Source organism: Podarcis raffonei, chromosome 8 (assembly GCF_027172205.1).
Source record: "Podarcis raffonei isolate rPodRaf1 chromosome 8, rPodRaf1.pri, whole genome shotgun sequence".
NCBI lineage: Eukaryota > Metazoa > Chordata > Lepidosauria > Squamata > Lacertidae > Podarcis > Podarcis raffonei.
This window is the reverse complement of record NC_070609.1, coordinates 29,061,787-29,086,753: the sequence shown is the minus strand read 5'-3', so window position 1 is coordinate 29,086,753 and position 24,967 is coordinate 29,061,787. Positions and strand designations below refer to the sequence as shown.

At 45.6% G+C, this 24,967-nt stretch overlaps 1 protein-coding gene across 3 annotated transcripts in view; it reads left to right on the top strand.

The window, feature by feature from the left end:
- The window catches only part of KIAA0319L (KIAA0319 like), a 63,147-nt gene extending 45,514 nt beyond the window's left edge, over window positions 1–17,633 (top strand). For 2 of the 3 annotated variants that reach the window (XM_053398832.1, XM_053398834.1), the window contains 8 exons: window positions 1,654–1,805; window positions 2,718–2,856; window positions 4,384–4,543; window positions 6,312–6,457; window positions 8,566–8,688; window positions 12,462–12,552; window positions 12,710–12,801; window positions 15,645–17,633. In XM_053398832.1, coding sequence (XP_053254807.1) covers window positions 1,654–1,805; window positions 2,718–2,856; window positions 4,384–4,543; window positions 6,312–6,457; window positions 8,566–8,688; window positions 12,462–12,552; window positions 12,710–12,801; window positions 15,645–15,832 — 1,091 coding nt within the window. In that variant the 3' untranslated portion in view covers window positions 15,833–17,633. The remainder of the gene's footprint in view (window positions 1–1,653; window positions 1,806–2,717; window positions 2,857–4,383; window positions 4,544–6,311; window positions 6,458–8,565; window positions 8,689–12,461; window positions 12,553–12,709; window positions 12,802–15,644) is intronic. The other variant, XM_053398833.1, reaches the window with a different exon arrangement.
- Window positions 17,634–24,967: the final 7,334 nt, after the last annotated feature.

The window sequence follows — 24,967 nt, the reverse complement described above, 5'->3', positions numbered from 1 at the left end:
TGACCATTTTGGTTGCCCTCCTCTGGACACGTTCCAGTTTGTCAGTGTCCTTCTTGAACTGTGGTGCCCAGAACTGGACACAGTACTCCAGGTGAGATCTGACCAGAGCAGAATACAGTGGCACTATTACTTCCCTTGATCTAGATGCTATACTCCTATTGATGCAGCCCAGAATTGCATTGGCTTTTTTAGCTGCCGCGTCACACTGTTGGCTCATGTCAAGTTTGTGGTCAACCAAGACTCTTAGATCCTTTTCACATGTACTGCTCTCAAGCCAGGTGTCACCCATCTTGTATTTGTGCCTCTCATTTTTTTTGCCCAAGTGCAATACTTTACATTTCTCCCTGTTAAAATTCATCTTGTTTGTTTTGGCCCAGTTCTCTAATCTGTCAAGGTCATTTTGAAGTGTGATCCTGTCCTCTGGGGTGTTAGCCACCCCTCCCAGTTTGGTGTCATCTGCAAATTTGATCAGGATGCCCTTGAGTCCATCATCCAAGTCGTTGATAAAGATGTTGAATAAGACCGGGACCAAGACAGAACCCTGTGGCACCCCACTAGTCACTCTTCTCCAGGATGAAGAGAAACCATTGATGAGCAGCCTTTGGGTTCGGTCAGTCAGCCAGTTACAAATCCACTGAGTGGTAGCAAAGTCAAGACCGCATTTTACCAGCTTCTTTACAAGAATATCATGGGGCACCTTGTCAAATGCCTTGCTGAAATCAAGGTAGGCTACATCCACTGCGTTCCCTTCATCTACCAGGCTTGTAATTCTGTCAAAAAACGAGATCAGGTTAGTCTGACATGACTTATTTTTCAGAAATCCATGCAGAAATCCATGTTGATTATCCTCCAGGAATTTGTCTGATCCCCTTTTGAAGTCACCCAAGCTAGTAGCTGTCACTCAGTCTTGTAACAAGTTGTGTCTTTTAACCATACATTGTGCAAAGTTCTTCCTTTTGTCTGTCCTGATCTTGCAGCTTCCTTGGATGTGTGTGGGGTGTGTGGGGTGATATAAGTATCTTCATTTCAAGGTTCAGGGTATCCTGAGGAAGGCCTCAGATGTGGGACAGGGGCCTGTAGTGTGAGTGGAGCTCTGGAGAAAATAGACAGAGGTGGCTTGCATAAGCAGAACTGAACTCATATGCAAGCTGTTGTTGTTTAGTCGTTTAGTCGTGTCCGACTCTTTGTGACCCCATGGACCAGAGCACGCCAGGCCCTCCTGTCTTCCACTGCCTCCCGCAGTTTGGCCAAACTCATGCGCATATGCAAGCTACCTCCACCTAATTTCAGCCAATTTACCACTCTCAGCATAGATCCCTACCTTGCATGCTGAGCCTTTCAGAGGGCATTGCCATCCCTCAGCAGAGGGCAGGAAAGGGAGGAGAGCAGGAGGGGGGTGGAGAATTGCCCCTATGCAATAAACACATACAGTCCATTGCACTTTGCCAAAGACAACCCAGTGGGCTACACAGCAGGACTTCTGACCTGGATTTCCCAACCAGGTCACCTGGTATTATTATATTCTTCATCAAACATAACTAAGTGATTAGAATTGCTAAAGAAGAATTAGTCAACTTTTCCTTAGTTATGGATAGGTTACAGTTTGCTGAAGCTCCTTTGTATTCTGATCCTTTGTCCTCATTTCATACTCAGAGATCAATAAGCCACCCACAGCAAAGATAGCTGGGAACGTTGTCATCACCCTTCCTACCAACACAGCAGAGCTTGATGGCTCCAGATCCACAGATGACAAAGGAATTGTCGCCTTCCTTTGGACTCGGGATGACGTCAGCCCTGCGGCTGGGGTGAGTAATGCTGCTATCTATTCTGCAGTGTTTACTTGTGTGCAAGTGACTCATCGAATTTTAGTGAAGCTTGGAAAGTGCTACATGAGTTACTGCACTCAGCCAAGAAGAGAGAGACCGTCCAATGTACTGAATTTTCTTTTTCTTCAGGGCCTGCTTAAATCTTTCTAAGACCAGTTACAGAGGTGCTTTTTGGAGCAAAATGCCACAGGGGAAAGCATGTTAGTTTATTATAGCAAATGCAAAGAAAGTGTTGGTATAATGGGAGCTATGCCTCTGAAGTGCACTCAGTTTTGACTTAATTTTTAAAACTCTTCTTCTGACTCATGAACCTTTGAAATGTCCCTGATTTTTTCACTATACCAACAAGTGTGTCTTGTGACTAGGACTGCGTGCACTTACTTTTTCTTCTTCAAAATTCTGAATTTTGCTGCATGTTCTTAGAGTTCAGATATTGAAAGTCAAGATAGTCTCAGTGCTCCAAAGACTAGTGATTCCTTCAAAGTCCTGGTTACAAAAGGGTATCTGGAAGAAGATGGCTTTTCTCTTAAGCTGTTCGCTAAAAAAACAGTCTAGCTTGCTTCTAACTCTCCTCTGCCTAGAGGAATCTGGTACTTGTTACGGTGAAGGAGGGTGTGAAATGTTTCAGGAAAATGCAGCTCTAGAAGAGATCACCCTAGACCAGAAGTGGGAACCTGTGGCCCTCCAGATGTTGGTAGACCCCAACTCACATCAGCCCCAGCCAGCATGGTCAAGGAAGATGGGAGTTGGAGTCCAGTAACATATAGGAGGCTATAGGTATCATACTCCTCCCCTAGGTCTCCCTGGGACCCTGCACTTCTGATATATTCCCTTGTATTTCACAGGATTGCAAGGTGCATCATCACCCTTGTATGTTTTTGTTAAATGCAGGAGGTGTTAAATAACTCAGACCACCATGCGGTGCTGTTCCTCTCCAACCTGGTGGAGGGGACATATTCATTCCATCTCAAAGTGACTGACGCCAAAGGGGAGAGTGATATGGACAGAGCCACAGTGGAAGTAAAACCTGGTGAGCTACAAATACACAGGCACACACACTCACATGTACTTGATCTTCTGGAAGAGAAACTATTGCTAATTAATCATAATATTTAGCATTTATATGCACACTTTTAAAAGTATTCATTTATTGGTTTTCAATAATATATGCACATTCTTTTCGTGTTCAGAGCACTTCACAAACAGTACCTTAGTAATAATGGCCTACATATTGTAAAGATTATAACTCCCTATTGTAAATGTGGAGATGGAGATGGAGAAGGGGGGCATACATAAGCCCTCCTTAATGGATGAAGTGAGATTTGGACTGAGGACTTCCTAGTAGGGATGCGGGCGTTGGTTTGGATGTGAAACTACCTTACTCTCACTCTCACTTCTTGAAACAGTATGTGATTGTGAACCAAAATGCAACTATCCTTCAAAATTCACACTTCTCCATATTTTGTGAATTTTGTACAAAAAAACCCCACATGATTGGGAATACTGCTTGCAAAAATGTGTGTATTCGGAGAAATGCACACTAAAAGGCTGACACATATTTGGGATGACTTTTTAAGAAAGCAAACTGAGGGTAAATTGACTGGTCCTCCCATCCCAACTTCCCAGCTCACCCTCTTAGACCTTCCTTTACACCAGCTTTCTGGACTAAGGCCCTGTATCAGTCTGATTACATGAGAAGCATGATTGATCTTCTACAAGTTTACTCAGAAGTAAATTCTGTTGTTAGACACGCAGTATACTGGTTAAACAATACCAGATCCCTCTATAGCTTCATATATGGCTCTCTTTATTTACATCTGTTGATATCTTTTTTATAATCTTTTTTATTGATTTTTGAAAATATAAACATACAGCATAAAAAAATACAAAATCCAAATATCAATATTACTCTGAATCTCCTGACTTTCCCCTATCCCTTCCATGGGTCCTTTTGATTATATTTTCAACTGCATATCAGTACTTCTCCAATTTTCCATCTTCCTAAGTTTACATCTGATGATATCTTGACACAGTTGTAAGAACTGGAATCCCGTTTGTAATTGGATGCAGTAATAATTGTTGCAATACATGCATGGGAAAGGTTTTGTGACTGCCTAACACTGAGAAAATGGGTGTAGTATCTGTGATACACTTTTTTCAATAGCCAGAGGGTGGTATTAACAAAGACCTTTTTTGAGATAAGATTTGGAGGGCAGGTGTTAAGCAGAATCTGATGGGGAGCATCAGGAAATGGAAGAATTTGGGGGGGAGGGGCAAGAGGTCAGGAGCTGGTTCAGCATGTGATTATAAAACAGTCTAGTTGCTAGAAGCTGTGCTCTTGTCTTGGAGTTTTTCCAAAGGCTGAATCTCTTGGATGCTCTGCACAACCTGTCTATTTGGGTTGGCTTCTGTGCCAAGCTGGGGATGCAAGGATTCACACAGCATGTACATTTGCTCATATTTCTATTTGAATAAATGTTGTTGGGAATGGGGCAAGCCAAAATTTTCAAATCAGCTGGAATTCATCAGTGAGATGGTACTTATGCATTCTTTTCAGATCCAAGGAAGAACAACCTTGTGGAGATGATACTAGATGTGAATGTCAGCCAGCTGACAGAACGGCAGAAGGGCATGTTTATCCGTCAGATAGCCGTTTTGCTGGGAGTCCTGGATTCAGACATCATCGTACAAAAGATTCAGCCTTACACAGAGGAGAGGTAGGAGACCATGGAGAGGATCTTAACCGAGACAACCTAGTTGTACCCTAGAAGGCACCACTTGCAATTTGCTCATTTAAAAACAGACATAGGAAAGTGATAAAACACAGCACTCCCTTTTTGAGCTTGGTGCTGGCGGTTGATTTTCAAGATTGAAATATTTTGTGGATAAGTTTGTGTGCACTTGTATTCATATGGTTCCTTGAAAAATATTCATTCATAATGAGAATTTCATGGTGTGTACAGACATAGATAGAATGCACTCACTGTATGTCTCATGTTAACTTCTCCACAGTATCAAGCTCAGAGGAAACCTGCTTTTCCCCAGGTTTGCAGCAGAAGCTGGGTTTGAACAGTGCTGGTTCTCTGGCCTTTGTATCTGCCATAAAGCCACCACTCCTCTCTCCCCATCCTCCCCCACTTTCTTAGAACAGTAAAACAGTAAAAACCTGAAGAGAAAGTCCCAGGCATTTGAGCCACTGACCATGCAGTTGTTTGGAAACCAAAGCTAAGGGAGATAGCCCACATGGAGGAGGAGAAGGAGCACCCCACATTCATTTCAGAGCCAGATGCATGTGTCCATTGAAGACAAAAGGTGGGGGAAGGGGCGCTTAGCTATAGCCACACACATAAAAAGGCTACACATAAAACTGTTTTCAGCCTTAAAGTGCAAGTTCAAGCACCCTGTGTGTGGATATATTTTCACAAGATTATATTGTCAACCTTGCTTCACTGAAAACCAAACCTCTTCAGAGAATAAGGACTTAGGTTTTGGGGCAGGAGGAGAAACCCAGGCTTGGAGCCCTGGATTGCATTGTGGATCCGCATGCCCTAGGTTCTCATGCGTCAGGAATCGCAACAGCACAGAGCTCTTGCCTAAGCTAGTGCTTGATTAACCCTGGTGCATTATCCAGTCCTTTCAGAAATCTGGGCATCTGAACTTCCTGCCAAGTTTATCCAGACTGAATCTTCTGGTACATAAGTGAAGTGTTCACTTTTCGTTAACCTTGAAAAAATTCTTTTGCTTAATGACATGAGCCAAGAAACAGAGGTGCTCTGGGCTTTCAGTTCTAACCCCGTCCCCCCCCTCCGCCACCTCACATCATCCCAGTCGCAGACCAGTCATTTACCGTTCTTCCTCCTAGCAGAAGAGGAAGAGGTTTGCATCTGATCAATATATATTTGGCTGCAGTTAAGAAAGCATTAAGTAAATGGAATATGGATGCATTTTCTTTTTTGCACTCCTCTCTCTCTCTCTCTCTCTCTCTCTCTCTCTGTCTGTCTGTCTCTTTTTAAGGAGCACTTTTATCTGTGCCAGGTGGACAGGATGGGGTTTTGCATGGCTCGATTCTGGTGCTGCTGCTTTGATTTGCTGTTAAGAGAGGGTTCCAGGGGGGCTGTTTCACATTTTGTCCTTTTTGAGCAGAGCTATGCATATTTTGCTCTGGGGGAAAAAATCTGAAGTCTGCAATGGCAATAAATCATGCAAACAAAGCAGATATATGTGTGTCTGGTTCCTTGGTTTTGCATAATTATTTTGCTTCCAAGAACTGACTTCTCAAAGAACATAGATTCACTTCCAAAGAAACTTGAGGAATTAATGGAAAAGAAGGCTTGTAGGGGCGAGACCTGCTAAAGATTTTGTATCATGGAAATCTTTCTTTGTGTTCTTCCCATTCACCCATCCCAACCCCCAGTAGTTGCGGTTTTCTGGAGAGAAACCTTCTATTTATGCTTCTTGTATCCCCAATTTTCTTGTTAATTGCAGCACAAAGATGGTGTTCTACGTGTGGAATCAGCCTCCTCATCAGATCTTCAAAGGGCATGACATTGCTTGGTCACTCAAGAACGAGCTGCGGAAGCAGCAGCAGTCAGGTTTCCTCATCTTCCGAGTGCTGGAGATCAATACAGTCAGTAAGTCAGAGGAACAGCTGATGTGGCTGCTGACCATTTCTTGTCACCTTGCACCACCTTCTTCCAGTGAGAAGTTTCACTTTCCCTGTGTCCAACTTCCCCTAAGGCCATTGCATCTGTAAGTGCACCATATCTGGGGTGGGGTTGAGGATCACAGTAAAAAATAACTTGCTTCTGACAATGGCACCTTATATGGAGCCTATCTCAATCAGATTTGTCAACACCGAATGACAGTAGCTCTCCAGGGTTTCAGACTGGGAACGTTCTCAGTTCTACCTGGAGATGCCAGGGATTGAATCTAGGGCATTCTGCCTGCAAGATAGATGCTCTGCTACTGAACTATGACCAGTGTAGTGGACCCCAATTTCTCCACCTAGATAAATTCCAGAGAGACTGAATGATATGTTCCATCAACAAGCATCCTAGCAATAAGGTTTCAGCTAGAAACCGACAGTGATGGTTCTTTTCCTACCAAGCTGAAGAATGGGAGAAGATATGGTTGCTTATAGCAGCCTTCACTAACCTGGTGCCCTTCAAATGTTTTGGACTACAACTCCCTCAACCTCAGCCACCATGCCTGTTGTTCTGATCACTTCATGTACATTACCTCAAGAATCACTGCAAACAGGAGCCCAGTAAATTAAACCAGAGTTATTCTCGTTTATTGCAGGTTGCAGGGTGGGGGTGGGATTACAAATCTGCCTAAAGCCACGTAATTTGAATCTGTCCCTGGGCATTACCTCATTAGGGTGTTGTTGTTGTTTTTAACTGATATGATTGCTTCTTACCTCCTTGAAATGTATATGATGCCTGCCCCCAGTTGTATTGACACCACTATTGCTGATCCTTTCTTCTGGGAGTTCTTAGACTAGTTTTATGCCAAGTTTTCTGAGCTATTGCATTTTACTACCATGGTTCATGCCATATGAACCAGCAGCACAGTGCTATTACTGTTTTGCTAGGAGGGGCTTCAGTCCTGCATATCCACTTTAGCACCCTTTTCCTCACCTTCCTTCTCCACCCTATCTTTGACCTTGCAGTTGATCTATGGGAAGAAAAAAGGTTTTATCCTCCATTCTATTCCCATTGTCAGTCTTTTTTTTCTTTTTCTTTTTTGGAAGCTACTTCCCATTGTGCACTTCTAAATCTTCACGGTTCCAAGTATAAGTTTTCAATTAATAATGCTGCTATCTGTGCTGCTTTCTTGAACTGATGCAGGGTGCATGCTGAACTGCTCCTACCTCTGGGGATGGCACAAGAAAGAGGGAATTAGGCATAAGCGTGAGAAGCAAAGCGGCAAGAGCCGACAACTGGCAGTGTAACACACAGTGGGAAGTGGAGGAAGAGCTATAGCAGGGGATATGCGGAGCTCTGTTTTTGTGAAGGAGAAGCCAAAAGCCTCTTGACAGCTGGCCGCCTCTGCCTTTGCCATTGTGACACAGACACCCACACACCATCCTGCTAACTCTCAGTTGCATTATGGGATTTATGTTCTGCAGGGAGTTCACATTATGCACATTGGCTGGGGTTTGGCATCTCCCTCAGGGGCCATTGAGGCTGAAACCTGAAGTTGACTGGGTGCTACTCATGGACCAAGAACAAACAGTGATGTTGTATAAGGAAAAGGCAGCCCTACTGACCATTATTATAGAGCTGGCACTCAAGCTTGGATTCAGCAAAAGAGACCACAAATACATTTTTGAAACTTGGAAAGTGAGAGAAAATGGCATTGGGGGCAGGGGAAGCCCCCAGTGTTTGACATAACTTTCTGCACCAGTGTATATATGTACATGCATGGATCTAGGTTTTGGGGGGGGCATTCAAATATCACTAGATATTTTTATTGCACTTCTCAATGGCATGTAGCACAGACTTGTCTTATGAACTTGCTTGCATGATATTGATCAGTGTCCCCCACAAGCACATCCAGTATATCCAAGTGGGATGTGTGCATTCTACAGTGAGCCCCAAGATAAGGAACAGAATGGAGCTCTGAACCTGGCTGTCTTGAGAATCTAAAGTCAGTGGGGAAATGTTTGAATCCTCATCCCTTCAAGTTTGACTGTGAAACTGAATTGTGGTGTCTGACTGGGCTCTCCCTCCTCCAGCCTGCCAGTTGAACTGTTCAGAACATGGGCACTGCAACTCCTTCACCAAGCGCTGTGTTTGTGACCCTTTCTGGATGGAGAACTTCATCAAAGTGCAACTAGGTGATGGCGAGAGCAACTGTGGTAGGTACCACTCTCTCTTTCCTTTCATGGTTAATATGGCAACAGCCTCTGCAAGAGGCTCAGTGCCTAAATGCAGAAAGTTTCTGTTTGTTTCTGTGTCATGCTCTACTGTGGAGAAAGAGCCCTCAAAGGGGAAGAAGAACAGGCAAAGGGTATCGGGTGTTGGTTTGGTATAGCCAGGGAACCGTATATGTTTGAGGGAAGGGATTAATGGCCTGATCACACGGAATCTCTGCAGAAATCGGCAGCTGTACTATATCTAGTGTCTTAAATATTGAGCAGCTTCTGGCTTCATCTTAGGTGATTGGTAGGACAGGGTGAGGGGATGTCACCACCCCACTCCCACATTAGTGGCCAATTGAGACATCAAAGCTGTATCTTATCCAACTCTTCTACTTTGCTTATAGTCCCAGCAGAGGTACCTGAGCCAGCCTGGTGCAACATGCAAATATAGAACTGTAGAGCCACTCTTTAGCATCGGCGCCAACTATAAGGGCCCTGGGGGCCCGGGCACCCACAATACAGGCACCGATGTGACTTCCGGTTTCTACCGAAAGTTGTGTCGCAGGCCTATTGCAACCCCCGAGGCGATGTTGGAGACCCTGCCAGGTCTCTGACGCGACTTCTGGTACAAACCGGAAGTCACGTCAGAGGTCTCACGAGGCCTCATATGTGATCTCCAAGGCCACACAAGGTCTTGGAGATCTCCTCTGAGGTCCTGCCAGGCCTCAGAAGCGCCACTGCAGCGCGTTGATGTAACGTGACATCACGACGTCACATTATGTCACGGAAGCCATTGGGCATCCATAACCTGGAGCCCAAGTTGGCACCCCTGCTCCTTAGCAAGTCCCTCGGGGGTCTGTGCCTGCCCTGCCTTGTCCTCAGTTCAGCCACTTAATTGATCTGTTATTTGCACCCTACTCTTCTACACATGCACTCAGAGAAGCTGCCCCTATTTGGATTCCACCTCTGTCTCCCATGGCATTGGGAGCATAATTCAGCCTGCTGTTATTCTAAATGTCCCAGTTCAGACAATCATCATGGTCAAAGTGATCCAGGTTTGTTTTAACTAATTAGAATAAACCACAGTTCCCTCAGTTGATTCAGAATAAGAAACTGTGGTTTGTTCTAAAATGAAAGAGAAACTTTAATTTTCAAGTGTGTGCGTCAAAGGCTGGATGTGAATCATTAATAGTAATCTAAACTTTGGTTTCAATAATTGTCTAAACTGGGCCAGTGTCGACTTCCGGGTTAGCGCCAACGACGAATGGCAGAGTTCCTCCGACCAGAGGAATGGGCTCTGTGGAAATTGGGTCTTCCCGCCGCGGCGAAGGCGGGGACCCGCTAGAAATCCCAGGCGGAGAAGCCTGGGAACGTGGGGTTCGGCAGAGCACCAAAAGCGCCTCCCCTACTCACGAGGAAACCCCTTTCCAGGGCTCCGGAGTGAAGTGGGGTGAGCAGCGCGGTGCTGCGAACCGATCGCTATTTCCATGGAGGGAAGCCGCACAGCCATCGCCAGAGAGCGCTGACTTTTTCCTGATGACATTTGGACTCTAAATCAAGTACCCGTGAGTAAAAACGGAGAATTGGATCAAGAAATCTGCAAAATTTGGGAATTAGGCACGAAGCGGGAAGGTTTAAACAGGAAGTCCGCCTTCCACTTTTTGTATATAGACTGAAGCAAAGACCTTGCAACCTAATAGCCTGGAAAACTGTTTTAAAGTTAGAAATTTCCTGCATCCACAACCAATAAAACCCCCTGGGAAGCAGGAGAAAAGGGGGGGGGACTTGACTGTGTAACCCTGCAGGAGGAGAGTAAAGGAATTTAAGTTTCCATCGTCCCAAACCTGGGGACGGGGTGTCGGGACAGAAATTGTTTGAGACGTCCATTGATTGAAAGTGGAGCATTTTGACAGATAGTCAAGAAAAGAGAAACAAATTAACTTCAGCGCTACTTTCTGCATTTCTGCATTTTAAAGAAACAAAGTATCTGAAAATCGAAAGTATTTGAAATCGAAAGTAATCTCCTTTGTTGGATACTTTTTAAAAATGGATACAAATAGAAATTGTGTCCCCTAGAGGGAGCCTGTCAGTTTGTTGTTGCAGCTTACTTGGAGACCTTACAGCTGCGAGTTTGGGATCGTGGGACCAGCCGTTTGACCTTGAACAGAAATGTGTTGGAAGGAAGGTTTGGTGTCTGCCCTTGGCATGACAAATACTTTGCTGGAGCAGCTGCATGAGAAAATGAACTTGATGAATGAAAAGTTGGACTTGATGAATGCTGTAGCCAGTGAATTTGACTTAACAGGAAATAAGGATAAAGAAGTTATACAGCGACCAATTCAGGAATCTGGTTTGACAAGGCAAGTCCAAGGGCAGATGAGGAAGGAAGAGGCTGTGATTACTCCTCAAACAACACAAATGGAGAGATCCAAAGTCCTGCAGGAACAAAAGCCACTGCGTTGGAAGATTGAACTTGGAGAGTGTCTGGAAGTGTTTGAAGTCAAGGAAGCTCTTAACTCTAGTGGGACCATGAAACAGGAGGACAACTATCTTTTGGATAAACATTTTTTGGATTACAAAGATGACGACGGGGAGTGGGACTGGGGGGAATGGGCCAGTCTGACGAAGGAAAATGGAAACTATTACTGGATGGAACCCTCCGGAGACCCACTCCCCAAGAAACCAACAATAGACAAAGAAGTGCGTAAGCACAAACAAGAACAAGAAAATCTGCAGAAGGGGCCTAGAAGAGACTTAAGGGCCTCGGACATAAGAACACCAGATTGATGGACTGACATAACCCGAAACCAGGAAGAAGGGACGTTGGATAAAAATTAGAAATATCAAGGAAAATTTCTTTTTAATTTTAGAATTAGTGCAACATTAATGAAATATTAGGGAATATGCTGGAAAGGAACTAAATTGGCTTTAGCAGAAATGATTTAAGGAGATATGTATGAATATGATTTAAATTTTGAAATCTTAAGATTTTTAAGATAAGATAAGGTTAAAGAGATTAAGGTAAATTGAATAACAGATTATATTAAAAGATGGAAAGGATATGTTGAATTAATAAATAAGATAGATGGTTAAGATTAATTATTTAAATTAAAATTGAGAAATATGGGAAGAATTTGCTGGAATAACGAATCAAATCAGAATACAAAAAGGGAGGTGCGAGGAGGTTCAAGAAATAAGCAAATGAAAAGTTGTAATTTGAGATTTGTATTTTTCTTCTTTTTTGGTTTTTTCTTTTTGTTTTACTTTTCCCTGTATTTTTCTGTTTTTCTTGTTTCTTTTTTTGTGTTTATGTATTCATGAAATTTTGAATAAATATTATTAAAAATAAATAAATAAACTGGGCCAGTGTCAGCCCAGCCAGGGCAGCATGCAGTTATACCCCTAGGCAGACCTGAACTGTAAGGTCTACAACCCATAGTCCCTGAGATCAAGTTCTGAGAGCTGGAGACAGATCCAGGGCCTGTATTTCAGCTAGAACCTGAAGTGTAGCAGGTGGAATGTGCTGATCTATTCTTGGCCAGGCAAGGAAGGCAGAAGACCAGGTTTCAAGGCTTGGCCAATCCAGGCACTTTATATTTCCTGCCAGTTGCAGGGACCAATGCCACATATATCTGTTCCTCTTTCTGTGACTGATGAAGGCACTGGCCCCAGCTCCCAGAAGCTGGATCCAAGCCCCAGCCCCAACTATGAGGCTCCTAGTTCAAACTCCAGAGTCTGATGCTGAGATTCTATCTCTGTCCTTCTTACAGAATGGAGTGTGCTGTACGTTGTCATTGCATCGTTTGTTATCGTGGTCTCCTTGGGGATCTTTTCTTGGGTGGTGGTCTGCTGCTGCAAAAAGTGAGTAAGGCCCTGAACCCTTTCCAGACCCCTCTTCCCTTAAAAGTTAAGTTCACTGCTCTTACTTTTGGGTTAGGTGCTTGTTCTCTGTGAGGGCCTCACACTCCATCTAAGCTTCATTCTGTTTCTTTCTCCCCCACCCCCATTTTTTCTTAAGACGTAAGGGAAAACCCAAAAGGAAGAGCAAATACAAGATCTTGGATGCCACAGATCAAGAGAGCCTGGAGTTAAAACCAAATCCCAAAGCAGGTAAGACATTAGAAAAGAGGTTAGCACTCACAGAATGCTGACACAGGCTGGTTTCTATTCTCAAGGGTTTTGAAATCACTGCATGACATAGGGGAAGCTTGTAGCTCTGTGGGTGTTTGCTTGAAAGCTGAGTTTTCAGTGATTCAGTTGTGTCTGTTCCCCTCAGAGTTCTGTCCAACAGGGCATGTCAAGATGCTTGCCACAAAGGCAGCAAAACGGGGGTCACCCTTTCCCCATGCGCTAGGAGCACTTTCAGCAGTAGAGGGTTTCCGAGAGGAATTCAGAATAACGTCTACATTATATCTGTCATTCAGTTTTGCTTTTTAAAGTGCTCATTAGTTTTGTGTGATCTTCACAATAGGGCCGTAACTATTGTCTTATGGTAAGCATAAGGTTGTCAAGGCTGGATGTCTCCATAATTCTGTCTTATGTCAGTCTGTCCATGCAAGCAGTGGCGTAGCGTGGGGGGTGCCAGGGGTGCCGGCCGCACTGGGCGCAACATCTGGGGGGGGCGCGAGTCCAGAGGGAAGGGACAAGCAATCGAGGCTTGGTTGGAGTGGGGGGTCGTCGTCTCCGTTTGGCCGGCCCCCCTCGAGGAAGCGGGAACCTCTCCAAGGCGCAGCGCGCCGTTGGTGGAGGGAAAAGAGCCGCGCAGCAGCAGCAGCAAAGCCGGGAGGAGGAGGAGGTGGAGGCGCTGCCTGCCGCAGGATCCGATCCGAGCCTGCTAATCGCTTGCTGGGAATTAAGCGCCTCAAAGAGGCAAAGGAAGAGGTGGAGCCGCTGGCCCAGCCGGGAGGAAGCTGGAGAGAGCAGCGCGCCTGGGCGCGCGGCGAGGTTGGTTAGGTGCGCCCTGGCTGGCTACCCGCCTCCCGGGCTCAGTGCCTCCATGACCCCTCCAGCGGCGATGGGAGAGATGGGGGGGGGGGTCTGGAGCAGCCCCGGCTGGCCTGCTCCTGCTTCTCCCTCGCCTCCTTCCCGTTGCCGGCGCCTTGATCTCATCCAGATCAGGGACGAAACACGCCCATCCTTCGCTACTCCTTGTCGGGTCACTGCTTCATTTCTCCAGGGAGAGAGAGACGAGAGGAGTCGAAGGATAAGGTGAAGCTACGGTATATCCTGTTCTGCATTTATTCCCTTCACTGCAGTCCTTTTATGCTGGATTTCACTAATGCAAACCGAAAATGGGATTCACCACAGATTTACTGGAGAGGAGTCCACTTACATGCTAAAAGTCACTGAGATCCATGTGGGAATCTTTTTTCAGCTGGGCGCTGCATTCCATCTTCTGCAACGTTTCACGGACCGCATCCTAGTGGAGGGCGAGGCCAGAGGGAACAGTGTGTGGAGCAAAGGATAGGATTTTTGGCTTTGTACAGAAAGCCTGCCATCCTAACCCCCCTTATGTAGGAGATAGCCCCACTGAATTCACTCTACGTTCTATGTAGACAGGGCTAGGGTTTCACTGTGTAAGCTGCAAGCTACAACTGGTCCTAAACCAATGGATTCATGTTACAAGAAAAAAGATTCTGACTAAACATCAGAAAGAACTTTCTGACAGAGCAGTTCAACAGTAGAATGGTCCTCCTTAGCAGAGGATGGACTCTCCTTCCTTTGAGGTTTCTACACAGAGTTTGGATGGCCATCTGTCATGGATGCTTTAGCTGAGATTCCTGCATTGCAGGGGGTTGGACAAGATGATCCTCAGAGGTTATGCCCAAAACAGGTACAAGCAGTGGCGTAGCATGGGGGGTGCAGGGGGGGGCCGGCCGCACCGGCCGCAACATCTGGGGGTTAGGGTTAGGGGGCGCAAATCCACGGGCTAGGGGGCGCAAATTACTTGCCTTGCCCCGGGTGCTGACAACCCACGCTACGCCACTGCATGCAAGCCATTTTGGGTTAAGTCACAACCCCAGCACTTCCCCAGAATTCAAAATTTGCCCACTGGTCTAAAAAGGCTGACAACCCCTGATCCATTCTTTCCCGTTTACCTCAATGAAGGTGGGACTAAGTCTCATTTTCCGGGTGGATTTTAACTGAAAATCCTTAAAGATATTTCTGGAAACACACATTGAAAAACACAGTTTAAAAAAGTACTAACAAGGCCATCGAAGGGTTGCATGCTGCCTTTGTTTCTGCCCCCCCCTTTAATAGCTTGTTTCCCCCCTACACAATTCTGCCACTGGAGTGATTGCTCCCAAGGTGGAGCTTGCCCTTATGTTCGTTCAAGGCACATCATGGGAGATAGCTTTGCTCAGGCTGTAGGCAGCTAGGAAAGATATTTAAAGGGTTTTTTAGGGGGTTTTTTTAGACCAGGACAGAGCAAAACCCACCCACTGACTATATGAAACAGATAACTGACTGTTATGAAAGCGGCAGGAAACACACCTATTGCAAACAAAGCAGTATGACCACCCCAAAACTTTTGCAAGCACAAATGGTATTGGAAGCAAGATTGTGTATAACCATCCAGATGCTCTCAAGTGTGGCTGATAAGCAGGCTTAAAGTTGCTGCCTTTCAGCCTTTGGATTTGGCTGTGCAGTCAAGTCCCCCATGGGGAACCCAGATGCACAGTCAATCCAGCTGCATCTCTACCTGCCCCACACTTGACGTCATTTGCGAAGTCAGGTATGGGGCAGATGGGTGTGGTTTGGGGGAAATGACCTTGCAGGCCAAAATGGGACCAGAATGGGACTGCCTGTGCTCCACCCCTGATTCTGAGCTAGGTGGACCAGCTTCTTATGCTGATATAAAATATGCAGCAGGAGTCTCTCTCACACACACTCTGAGAGAGAGATTCTTACTGATTAGGTTATCTTACTTTTTTATGTGTTTATATTTGAAGGCAGTAAACAGAAAGCCCAGGCCCAGAACACTAGCCTGATGCATTCAGAATCTGAGCTAGACAGCGACGAAGCCATCTTTACATGGCCAGATCGGGAGAAGGGAAAGCTGCTGCACAACCAGAATGGTTTCCTGCGCAACGGGCAGGTGACACCGAAGCCGAAGAACCAGAGGGAGGAAATCCTATAGCCATGGACTGGCACTCGCAAAGGGACAGCAAATGACTCAGAAGCCTGTTCTGCTCCTCAGTTGCACAAGGAGCCTCCAGAAACCTGCTGTGTTGTGGATAGCACTGCTAATGTATTACATGGACACTTTTGTTTACTGCAGATCTTTCTTTTCTTAAAAAAAAATTGAACTGCCTGTACTTGAATCTGGACTTCAAGGGAAATTTGGCAAAAGAAGCTGTGAAACAAAAGACTGTGAAGGGTAGGTGCTGGTTCCGAAATGCTGCAGGATTTAAAACCACTCCTGTGAAACTGTGAAAAGCACCATCTTGCCCAGGACTGCAATACACACCCTGTGCTACCCGCCCCAAAATCTGCTTGCCTCGGGGGATGGCCATCTTCTTCACACGCTCCCTCTTGTGGAGGGAGACAGTTCTGACTGCAAAAACCACAGCTTTGCTCTAGCCAGGATGCCTTGGACTGTGTTCTTTTCTAAAGCACTTCAGCTGCAGAAAAGGACTGTTGGGTCCCTCTCCCCTTCTCTCACGGACTGTACTTTCTTTCCAAAAAGGAATAGGAGGCCGAGCTTGCAGAATGTGAAGCACTGCTGTCTCCAGGGCATGGGAAGAATTTACCCCGTGGGTCACATTTACAATTGTAAAGTGTCCCCCTCCCCGTTTTGTGTGTGTGTTTAAATTATTGTTAGTCTTGCCACTGGTGGGAACAGAAGTGATACCTCCACGTCTATGACTCCCCTTATCCCCCTGCATTGTTCAAGAGCACTCTACACATATACTGGAAGCCTTCCCTTTGTGTAGTCAGGAACACTGTAAGACAGCGAGTTTCTCTTCCACTTGAAAAAAAAATACCTTTGATATGCTGTCTATCTTACAAAGAATATTTGCACAGTTTGAAAGCGGGGTATCTGAGACAAAGGCGGGAGTATCAAATTGATTATTCCCTCTGATCCCCAATTGATGAATGCCTCTTCTCACTCCCAATTCCCTTTCCCTTTATTTGTCGTTTGTTACATCTTCATTGTGTGTTTCTCACAAGAAACACCAATTGTCCAGTCACCAAGGAGGTTCAAAAACTTCTTGTTTATTGAAAGCAACTGCAGGAGTCTCCCTTGAGCACCTCGTTTGATACAGAGATTGAGAGTTTCCACACTGTACAATCCAGCTCCCTACTCCCCTTTTTTAAAGTCACTGGAAGATGCATACTAGTATGACGGTGATGTTTGTGATTTACTTTCATTTGTCACCTGCATTCTCTTCGCCAACACTGTTAACCAGCTTCATACTTGGCAAACCTTGTCTCTCCCCAAAGGTGAATACACCTTTGACAGACACTCCACCCCCCCACCTCCCTTGCTACCATCATCTAATACTGAAGGGCAACTCTTCAAGACTCTTGAGCTTTGATGATGAGGGTTTTGTTTTAATTTCCAAACTGGAATTCCAGGCTCTCTAAGTCAGGAGTGGCCAGCTGGCAACCCAGAGACCAGATCCAGCCCCTGGTTGGCAAACCAAAGTCAAATAGCTTGCAATACTAATTGTGGTCCTTTATTATTGTAATTGGAGTGAGGGTAGCCAGATGAGAATGCTACACACTTAAGAGGCCACAAGCCACTCTTTAAGGTGGGTTGGTGGTGGCTACAATGGCCTCAGAGAATGTAGAAATTGGCCATCCTTGATTCAAGTGTGTAACAAGTTTTCAAGTTCTCCTGAATTCTGTTTACATTGCTGCACTACTGATTTGTTGAAGGTGATGATTAAATATGCTGCTCAGCTTGTGGGGGCATCTCTCCCCCTTGAATTGTTGTTGATGGTAGTGTTGTCGTCTTTTTTCACCCCTTCACCTTCTGTCCAGCTGAATGACAGAAGTTGGGTGCTGGCTGCTTATTGCTTAAATTGCAACCAGGGACTGAGTTGTCCCCCATCCCTTAGTGAAGCAACATGCCTAAATGAGTCCCTTGGAAGCAGGCCCAGATAAGTAGGCTTGGGTCCTCAAGTCTTCCCAGCACTGTCATTGCAATGCTGTCATGTAACAGCAACATGGCAACAACAGCACTGGTGGAAGTAGGGCTTTTCAGTTCCCCCGGTGTGGGGAACCTTTGGCCCTCCAGATGTTGCTGAACTCCAATTCTCAACATCCCTGGTTGGTGGCCATGCTTTTGGGGGCTGATGGAGGGCCAAAGGTTCCAAATCTGTGCTACTGAATCAGAGCCCATGCTCTTCATAATCCCAGTGGACACGAGAAGCCACAAACTCTGGTCACATCCACACCATACATTTAAAACACATTTATATCACTTTGAACTTTCCCCAAAGAATCCTGGGAATAGTAGTGCCCCCCCACAGAGCTACAATTCCCAGCACCCTTTACATACTACAGTTCCCAGAAATCTATGGCACGTTGCTGGGGGGATGGGGAGTTTGTGTTCCTCAGAGGGAGAGAGCAGGCCTATCACCAGCATGCCGCAACACACGGGGTCACTTTGTCATAGAACTTGCTCCAATCAGAAACCTATTGTGTCCACTGCTTCTGTGACTACCCTGACACTTGCTTGCCCATGACAGCAGGTGGTGGGGACTGGGGTAGGGGCGTTGATTGGAGCTTGAGGCTGCACAGCCAGTCTTGCCAACCCCACATCAGTCTGTGTATGTTCAGATCAGGCCAGCAGAATTAAAATGGGCTCACCGAGTTTGTGTGTGTGGCCCAGAGCTCAGATTGGTGTCACTGCCAAACCGCAACTAGACAGAAAGATGGACTGTCTCCTTCCAGGCAGTTGGGACAGAGTGGGTAGCCTGATTGTGGCACTGATTGTCAGAGCTCTAGGTCACACACCTAAACTCCCTGGGGCCACCAACTTATTTATCCTGTGCTCTCGTAACATACATGCCTGGGGGGTGCAGCCTGTGTAATTCAGAAAGCAAGGCTGGCAAGTTGTGGGAGCAGCTTAGAGCTGCCACCATTACAGGAGGAGCCCATCCACAAGATAGCTGGGGGGCGGGCACTAACGGAGCCTCTATTACCTGAAGCCAGGCCTGTGCAGCTAGTTAACTGTTCCCTCAAGTCTTAAGCAGGACTTGGAGAGGAAGGCTGTCAATGGCTAATCTAGGGATGAGGGAGAAATTCAGTTTTGTTTGCAATTAAATGTGAACCTGCCTAACCCACCCTTCCCAATGTAATGCACAACATGAGACACCTACACCCTTCAAAATCCACCCTTCAGATTTTTGCAATGCAGTTTTCCAGCCAAGTAATGGGTACAAAATTCATATTCTAGGGTAACATGTGCAAATATTAATGAAAGCAACACACAAAATGCATTCTGTTAAGGGAAACTGCATGCAAAAATGTGTAGATTAGGACAAACGCATACTAAAATGCTGATGAATTTTCAAGTGGAGTATTTAATTTTTAAAAATGCATACACGTGAAAATATGGAGAACTGAGCTGACTGGAAAAATGAGAAACTGAAACTGACAAATGCATCCATCTGTAGTGGCTACTAGTCATGATACCTGTGTACTACTGCCAGTGTCAGAGATGGTACTCCTATGAGTACCAGATGCTGGAAACTGCAGGAGGAGAGAGTGCTGTTGTGCTTAGGTCCTGCTTGCAGGCTTTCAACTCTTGAGAACAATAAGCTGAACTAGATGGGCCTTTGGTCTGATGCATCGGGGCTCCTCTTGTGTTCCTTTCACAATAGATTTTTTTCCTCTTGCTAGGATGTGCTGTGCTGTAAAAAGGACTTTCCAGTTCTTAATGCAACAGTTTAAAAAACAAGAATTGTAATCCCCCAAATGTTCCACTAGGGTCCGAACTAGTAGTTCAGCAGCTACAGTACCTGATCCTGAGCCTAATTCAGAATATATAGCAGCCTTGCAAATAAGCCTCCAGAGGTTACTGGCCTGGGAAGAGGTTAGTAGTAGCCTCGTTTTCATACGGTCTACAAAGAAACAAAAAGAGCCACTGGCTCATCTAGTCTAGCATCCTGTCCTCACAGTGACCACCTGGATGCCCCGATGGGAAGCCCACAAGCAGGACATCATAAGCACAACAGCAAGAGGCGAGAGGAAAACCCTTCACTGCAACAAGCATGGAAACTGCATGGTAGTTTTTAAAATAAGTAAAAGCTCCATCCTTTTGTGATGATGGAGAAATCTGGCTACAAGGTAGGTTAAATGGCTGGTATAGAGAGCCTTTTACAACTTCAAAGAGGGATATTTCTTATACTGTAACAAAGAGGACTGATACTTGACCATTATTGCACACTTCCACTACAAACATTTTTCAGGAGGTCCATGAACACAAAAATATGTTCGCTTTTAAGATGCTATTAAACTCCCCCCCCCCCAGCAATATAAACACCTTATGGTTGCCAAAAGCAATAGTACAGGGGTGGAGACCTGTGGCCTCCCAGATTTTGCTGGACTACAACTCCCCTCACCACTGGCCAGGCTGGCTGGGGATGCTTGGAGTTGGGCATCCATCATCTGGAAGGCTGCAGGTTCCTCTTCCCTGCATCTCCCAGTCCCCTCCTCCTCCCTCATAGACTTTTGTATCCTTATTCCTTTGCTATGCAAGCACCTTGAGCCTCTCTTGACCTTGAGTCCTGTTCTGCATGGCTATGCATTGTGATTTCCCAATTAGAGACTCTGTGGTTGCAATTTCCCCATGTGTGGAAACTAAAACGTAAGAGACAACTGCTTCGGTAAGCTGTGCCATCCTTGGTCAAAAATCATGTTCTCTTTTGCTTCGCAACAGTTCCCAGAGTTCGCTTGTTCTTAAGCCACTCGGAGAATTGTAGCTCAGGGGGGTGGAGGAATAGGGGTCTCCTAACAATTCACGGCACCCTTAATAGGCAACATTTCCTGCGATTCATTGAGGGAAGCCATGACAGTCTGAAGTGACATGATACTGCGTAATGCAGATGGGGCCTGAGACAAATGGGCACGCAAGCATTGGCAAAGGGCTTTGTGTGAGGCGTGGGCAGGGGTGGAGCAAGGTGGGTGCGGTGAGTGCAGTCTGCCCTGGGTGTCACCTCTGATGGGGGTGACAAAATGCTATGCAGCACTAAACGTCTGTGAGAGACGCTGTGGCTCTGGTGCGCGCAGGCTTCCCGCTGCCAAAATGGCCCTCCTCAGTGGCAGGCAGACTCCCCGTTGCAAGGCACATGGTCTCTGCCAAAAAAGCAGCTCAACAACTCTGGCTCCCCCTAAAAATTTGAAATAAAGGCAAACCATTTTTGCAGGCAAAAAAATAAATTTCAATTGGGGGTGTGACAATGGGGGGTACCACTTGACCTTGCTATGCCACTGGGTGTGGAGTGCTGAATTGTCCACATGCTGCTACACACACACACACACACACACACACACACACACACACACTATTCTGAATGATATTTTCATCAGTTAGGCTCTGGTAGCTAACATGAGCATGGTTGGAAGAAAGGGAGAGCACTAGATTGAAAGATCGGGGAGTTCAAAACCATGTCCCTCTTGCGTGTGTGTTAAAGCACCCACTGATAGGGATGGGGGAGGCACTCAGTTCAGTTGGCAGTGTGGTGTAATGGTTAGGTTGTTGGATTGGAACTGGGAGACCAGGGTTCAAATCCCCATTCAGTCACCGGAAGCTGCCTGGTGGACCTTGGGCCAGTCATCATCTCTTAACTGAACCTACCTCACACTGTTGTGAGGATAATATGGAGGAGGAGAGCCATGTCTGCCACCTGAAACTCCGTGGAGGAAAGGTGGGATATGAAAAGCAAAGCCGAATAAATAAATTGAATGCAAACCCATTGAATTCATACTTCCCGAAAATGCAGTTATCCTTTCCAAAATTTGGAGAGATACGAATTTCAGTGCAGTTCTCCAACCCAACCACACTTACGAAGAGTGAATATGAGGGTGAATTGTGCATACAAATACACAGGGTAGTGAAAATAACATTAAGAATGCATTGTATTAGGGGAAATTGTTTGCAAAAATGTGTACATTAGTCAATGCTGAATACAAAAATGGCCCTCACACATTAGCCCCAATGATGAAAGTAGGTGTGTGTGTGTTTTCCTCCACCTGCCAGAACTATCACATCTGCAGACAGAGTATTTGGCCAGAATTCCTTAAGAATTAATATGGGAACTCTTCCCTTTCTCCATTCATATATGCTAACATCAGACCTTAACATGCAAATAGCTCCAAAGGAAGGGAAGCGATGTACCATGTTCATGCGGGGATCAGCACATCTTTTTGACTGACCAACAGTTTTAAATTATATATAGATAACTACAGTGCTTTTTTCTGGGGGGGACGCAGGGGTACGCATACCCCTAAACATTTTGTGAATCTAAGTTTGGCCTCATTGAGCGGCAGTATTTCAATGTGAGTAGGAAAATGAGACGACCCCTAAACATTTTTTGGGGGGGAAGCACTGGATAACTACAACTCCCTGAACATCTGGAGGGCATCAGGTTGGGGCAAAGAAAGATATAGCTATGTCCTACCTTATCCCCATAGCCTTGGGCTAGGCAGTTAAACCTTTCCAGCAGAATGGAACGAAATGTAATCAAGTTCAGTGTCTGGTTTCTAACTTGAGTCATCAACCCCAGTGTTCAGGTAGGACTCACAGCAGTTGTGAAAGAGTCTTCGGACTGGACTTTGGTGTCTCCAGGAGAGGCTTCTCTGCTTGCTCTTGTCCAAGCCTGCTGAGAAACAGTATCATTAAGAGTGTAGCCCTGGTGAACCTTTAAGACTCCAAAGTGGGTCGAAGCGAAAGAGGCATTCTCTGCAGTATGTTCAGCCTAACCAGTTTAGAAATGGAGATTCGTCTGGGCCATCGTGCGGACTAGATCAGAGAGAGAATCAGTGCAGGTGTTGTGTAGTTTGCAGAGTTAAAGGTATGCTGCATATCCAGGGGGCATGCCCAGATTCTGTCATCAGGCCTTCCATGGGAGGTCCAGAGGGTGGCAACGTAAGAACAGGCCTTTTCAGTGGTGACTTGCAACTCGCAAAATGCTTTCCCTAGGGAGGCTTGCCTGACGCCACCATTACAAATCTTTAGGTGCCAGGCAAAAACATTCCTTTTTAACCACACCTTTGGCTTTTAACTATGTGTGGTCTTTTCACGTGGGTGGGATGCTTTAATGTAGAGGTTTTTATTATTATTATTTAATGCTGGCTTTCATGTGTGCATGTGTTTTCTTTTTGCTTAAAATATTGCAAGTCGCTTTGAGTTGATGTGGCAAAAAAATGAATTAATACATTTAAATAATAATAACAGTCATACCTCGGTTTGCAAATGCTGCGGGTTGCTGTTTTCGGGTTGCGGACCGCGCCAAACCCAGAAGTACCGGAACGGGTTCCTTCCAGGTTTTGGCGCTCACACATGCACAGAAGCACAAAATGACGTCACGTGCATGCGCAGAAGTGCCAAATCGCGTCATGCACATGCACAGATGCGGCGCTGTGGGTTGCAAATGCTGCAGGTTGCAAATGTGCCACCTGCACAGATCACGTTTGCAAACCGAGGTATGACTAACTGTAATTAATAATACGAGCCCTGCAGCAGGGGTGGGGAGCCTATGGCCTTCCAGGTGGCTCTTCGACTCCCAACTCCTGTCATGCCTCTTAGTTTTTGCCCCCTTACAATCTCAAAGATTGATCCAGCTGCACTCCTAACCATACCATCTGCCCTATGGGGTAGCCCTGCACTCTATTTACGTGGGGCTACCCTTGAGCTTAGCTCAGAAACTGCAGCTAGTGCAGAATGCTGCAGTCCGGCTTTGGGCCAGAACAGTTCCACATCAGCATATTACACCAGTGCTGAAAGTTCTGCATTGGCTGCCAGGACATTACCAAGCTAACATCTAGGTATTACTGTGGGTGGGCGAAGCCCTGCATGGCCTAGGACCAGGTTACCCTTATACACCAGCCAGATCATCTGCAGAGGTCCTGATGACTTTCCCAGTTATCTTATAGTAATTTGGTTTCTACACAAACTAAAAAATTTTTAGTGTAGGAACCACTAAGGAACACTGATCCTGTGGAAATCAGGTAGGCACCTAAAACACTGATTTTTTTTCGCCTGCTGAAAAGGTTTTTGGATGCATACATACTGTACCTTTAGAGAACATTCTTTCCTTCAAAGAATTTTGGGCGCTCTAGTTTAGTCCTCACAGAGTTACAATTCCCAGCAGCCCTTAGAAAACTACAGTGCCCAGAATTCTTTGAGAGGGAAATGTGCTTTGAATGTGCTTTAAAGAGATAGTTTCTGTCCAGTGTTTGCTCTGCCAAGCATTTTCAGATAATTAATGGTAGTTCAGTGTTGGTCATTTGTTCTGCGTGTTTATGGGTTTTCTAATCGTTTTATTATAAAGTTGTACCTTGGTTCGCAAATGCCTTGCGACTCGAACGTTTTGGCTCCCGAACTCCACAAACCCGAAAGTGAGTGTTCTGGTTTGCGAACGTTCTTTGGAACCCGAACGTCCAAAGCAGCTTCCAATTGAGTGCAGGAAGCTCCTGCAGCCAATCGGAAGCCGTGCCTTGGTTTTTGAACATTTTCAGAAGTCGAACAGACTTCTGGAACGGATTCTGTTTGAGAACCAAGGTACAACTGCACACCGTTATGACTTACTTATTTTGTAATGAGTTGGTGGTTTATAAATAAAATGTTAGTCCGTGACTGATGAGAGCTCTAAGCCTGATGAGGAATGGTTGAGGGAGTTTATAGATTCATAGAACAGTTCACAGATTCATAGAATCATAGAGTTGGAAGGGACCCTGAGGATTATCTAGTCCAAACCAAATATGCAGCTGTCCCTTAGTGGGTTTGAACTTGCAACCTTGGCGGTATAAGCACCACATTCTAAGCAGCTGAGCTATCCAGGCTGAGGTGTGTTTAGCCTGAAGAAGAGAAGACTGAGGGGGTGATATGATAGTCATCTTCAAATATCATGGAAGATGGAGCAAGCTTGTTTTCTGCTGCTCCATGGGACATGGACCGATGGATTCAAATGACAAGAAAGGAGATTTTTAGTTACAATTAAGAGGAACTTTCTGAGCATAAGAGCTATTTGACAGCGAAACGGGCTCCCTCAGGACTCTCTGCTGGATGTTTTTAAACAGAGGTTGGATGGCCATCTGT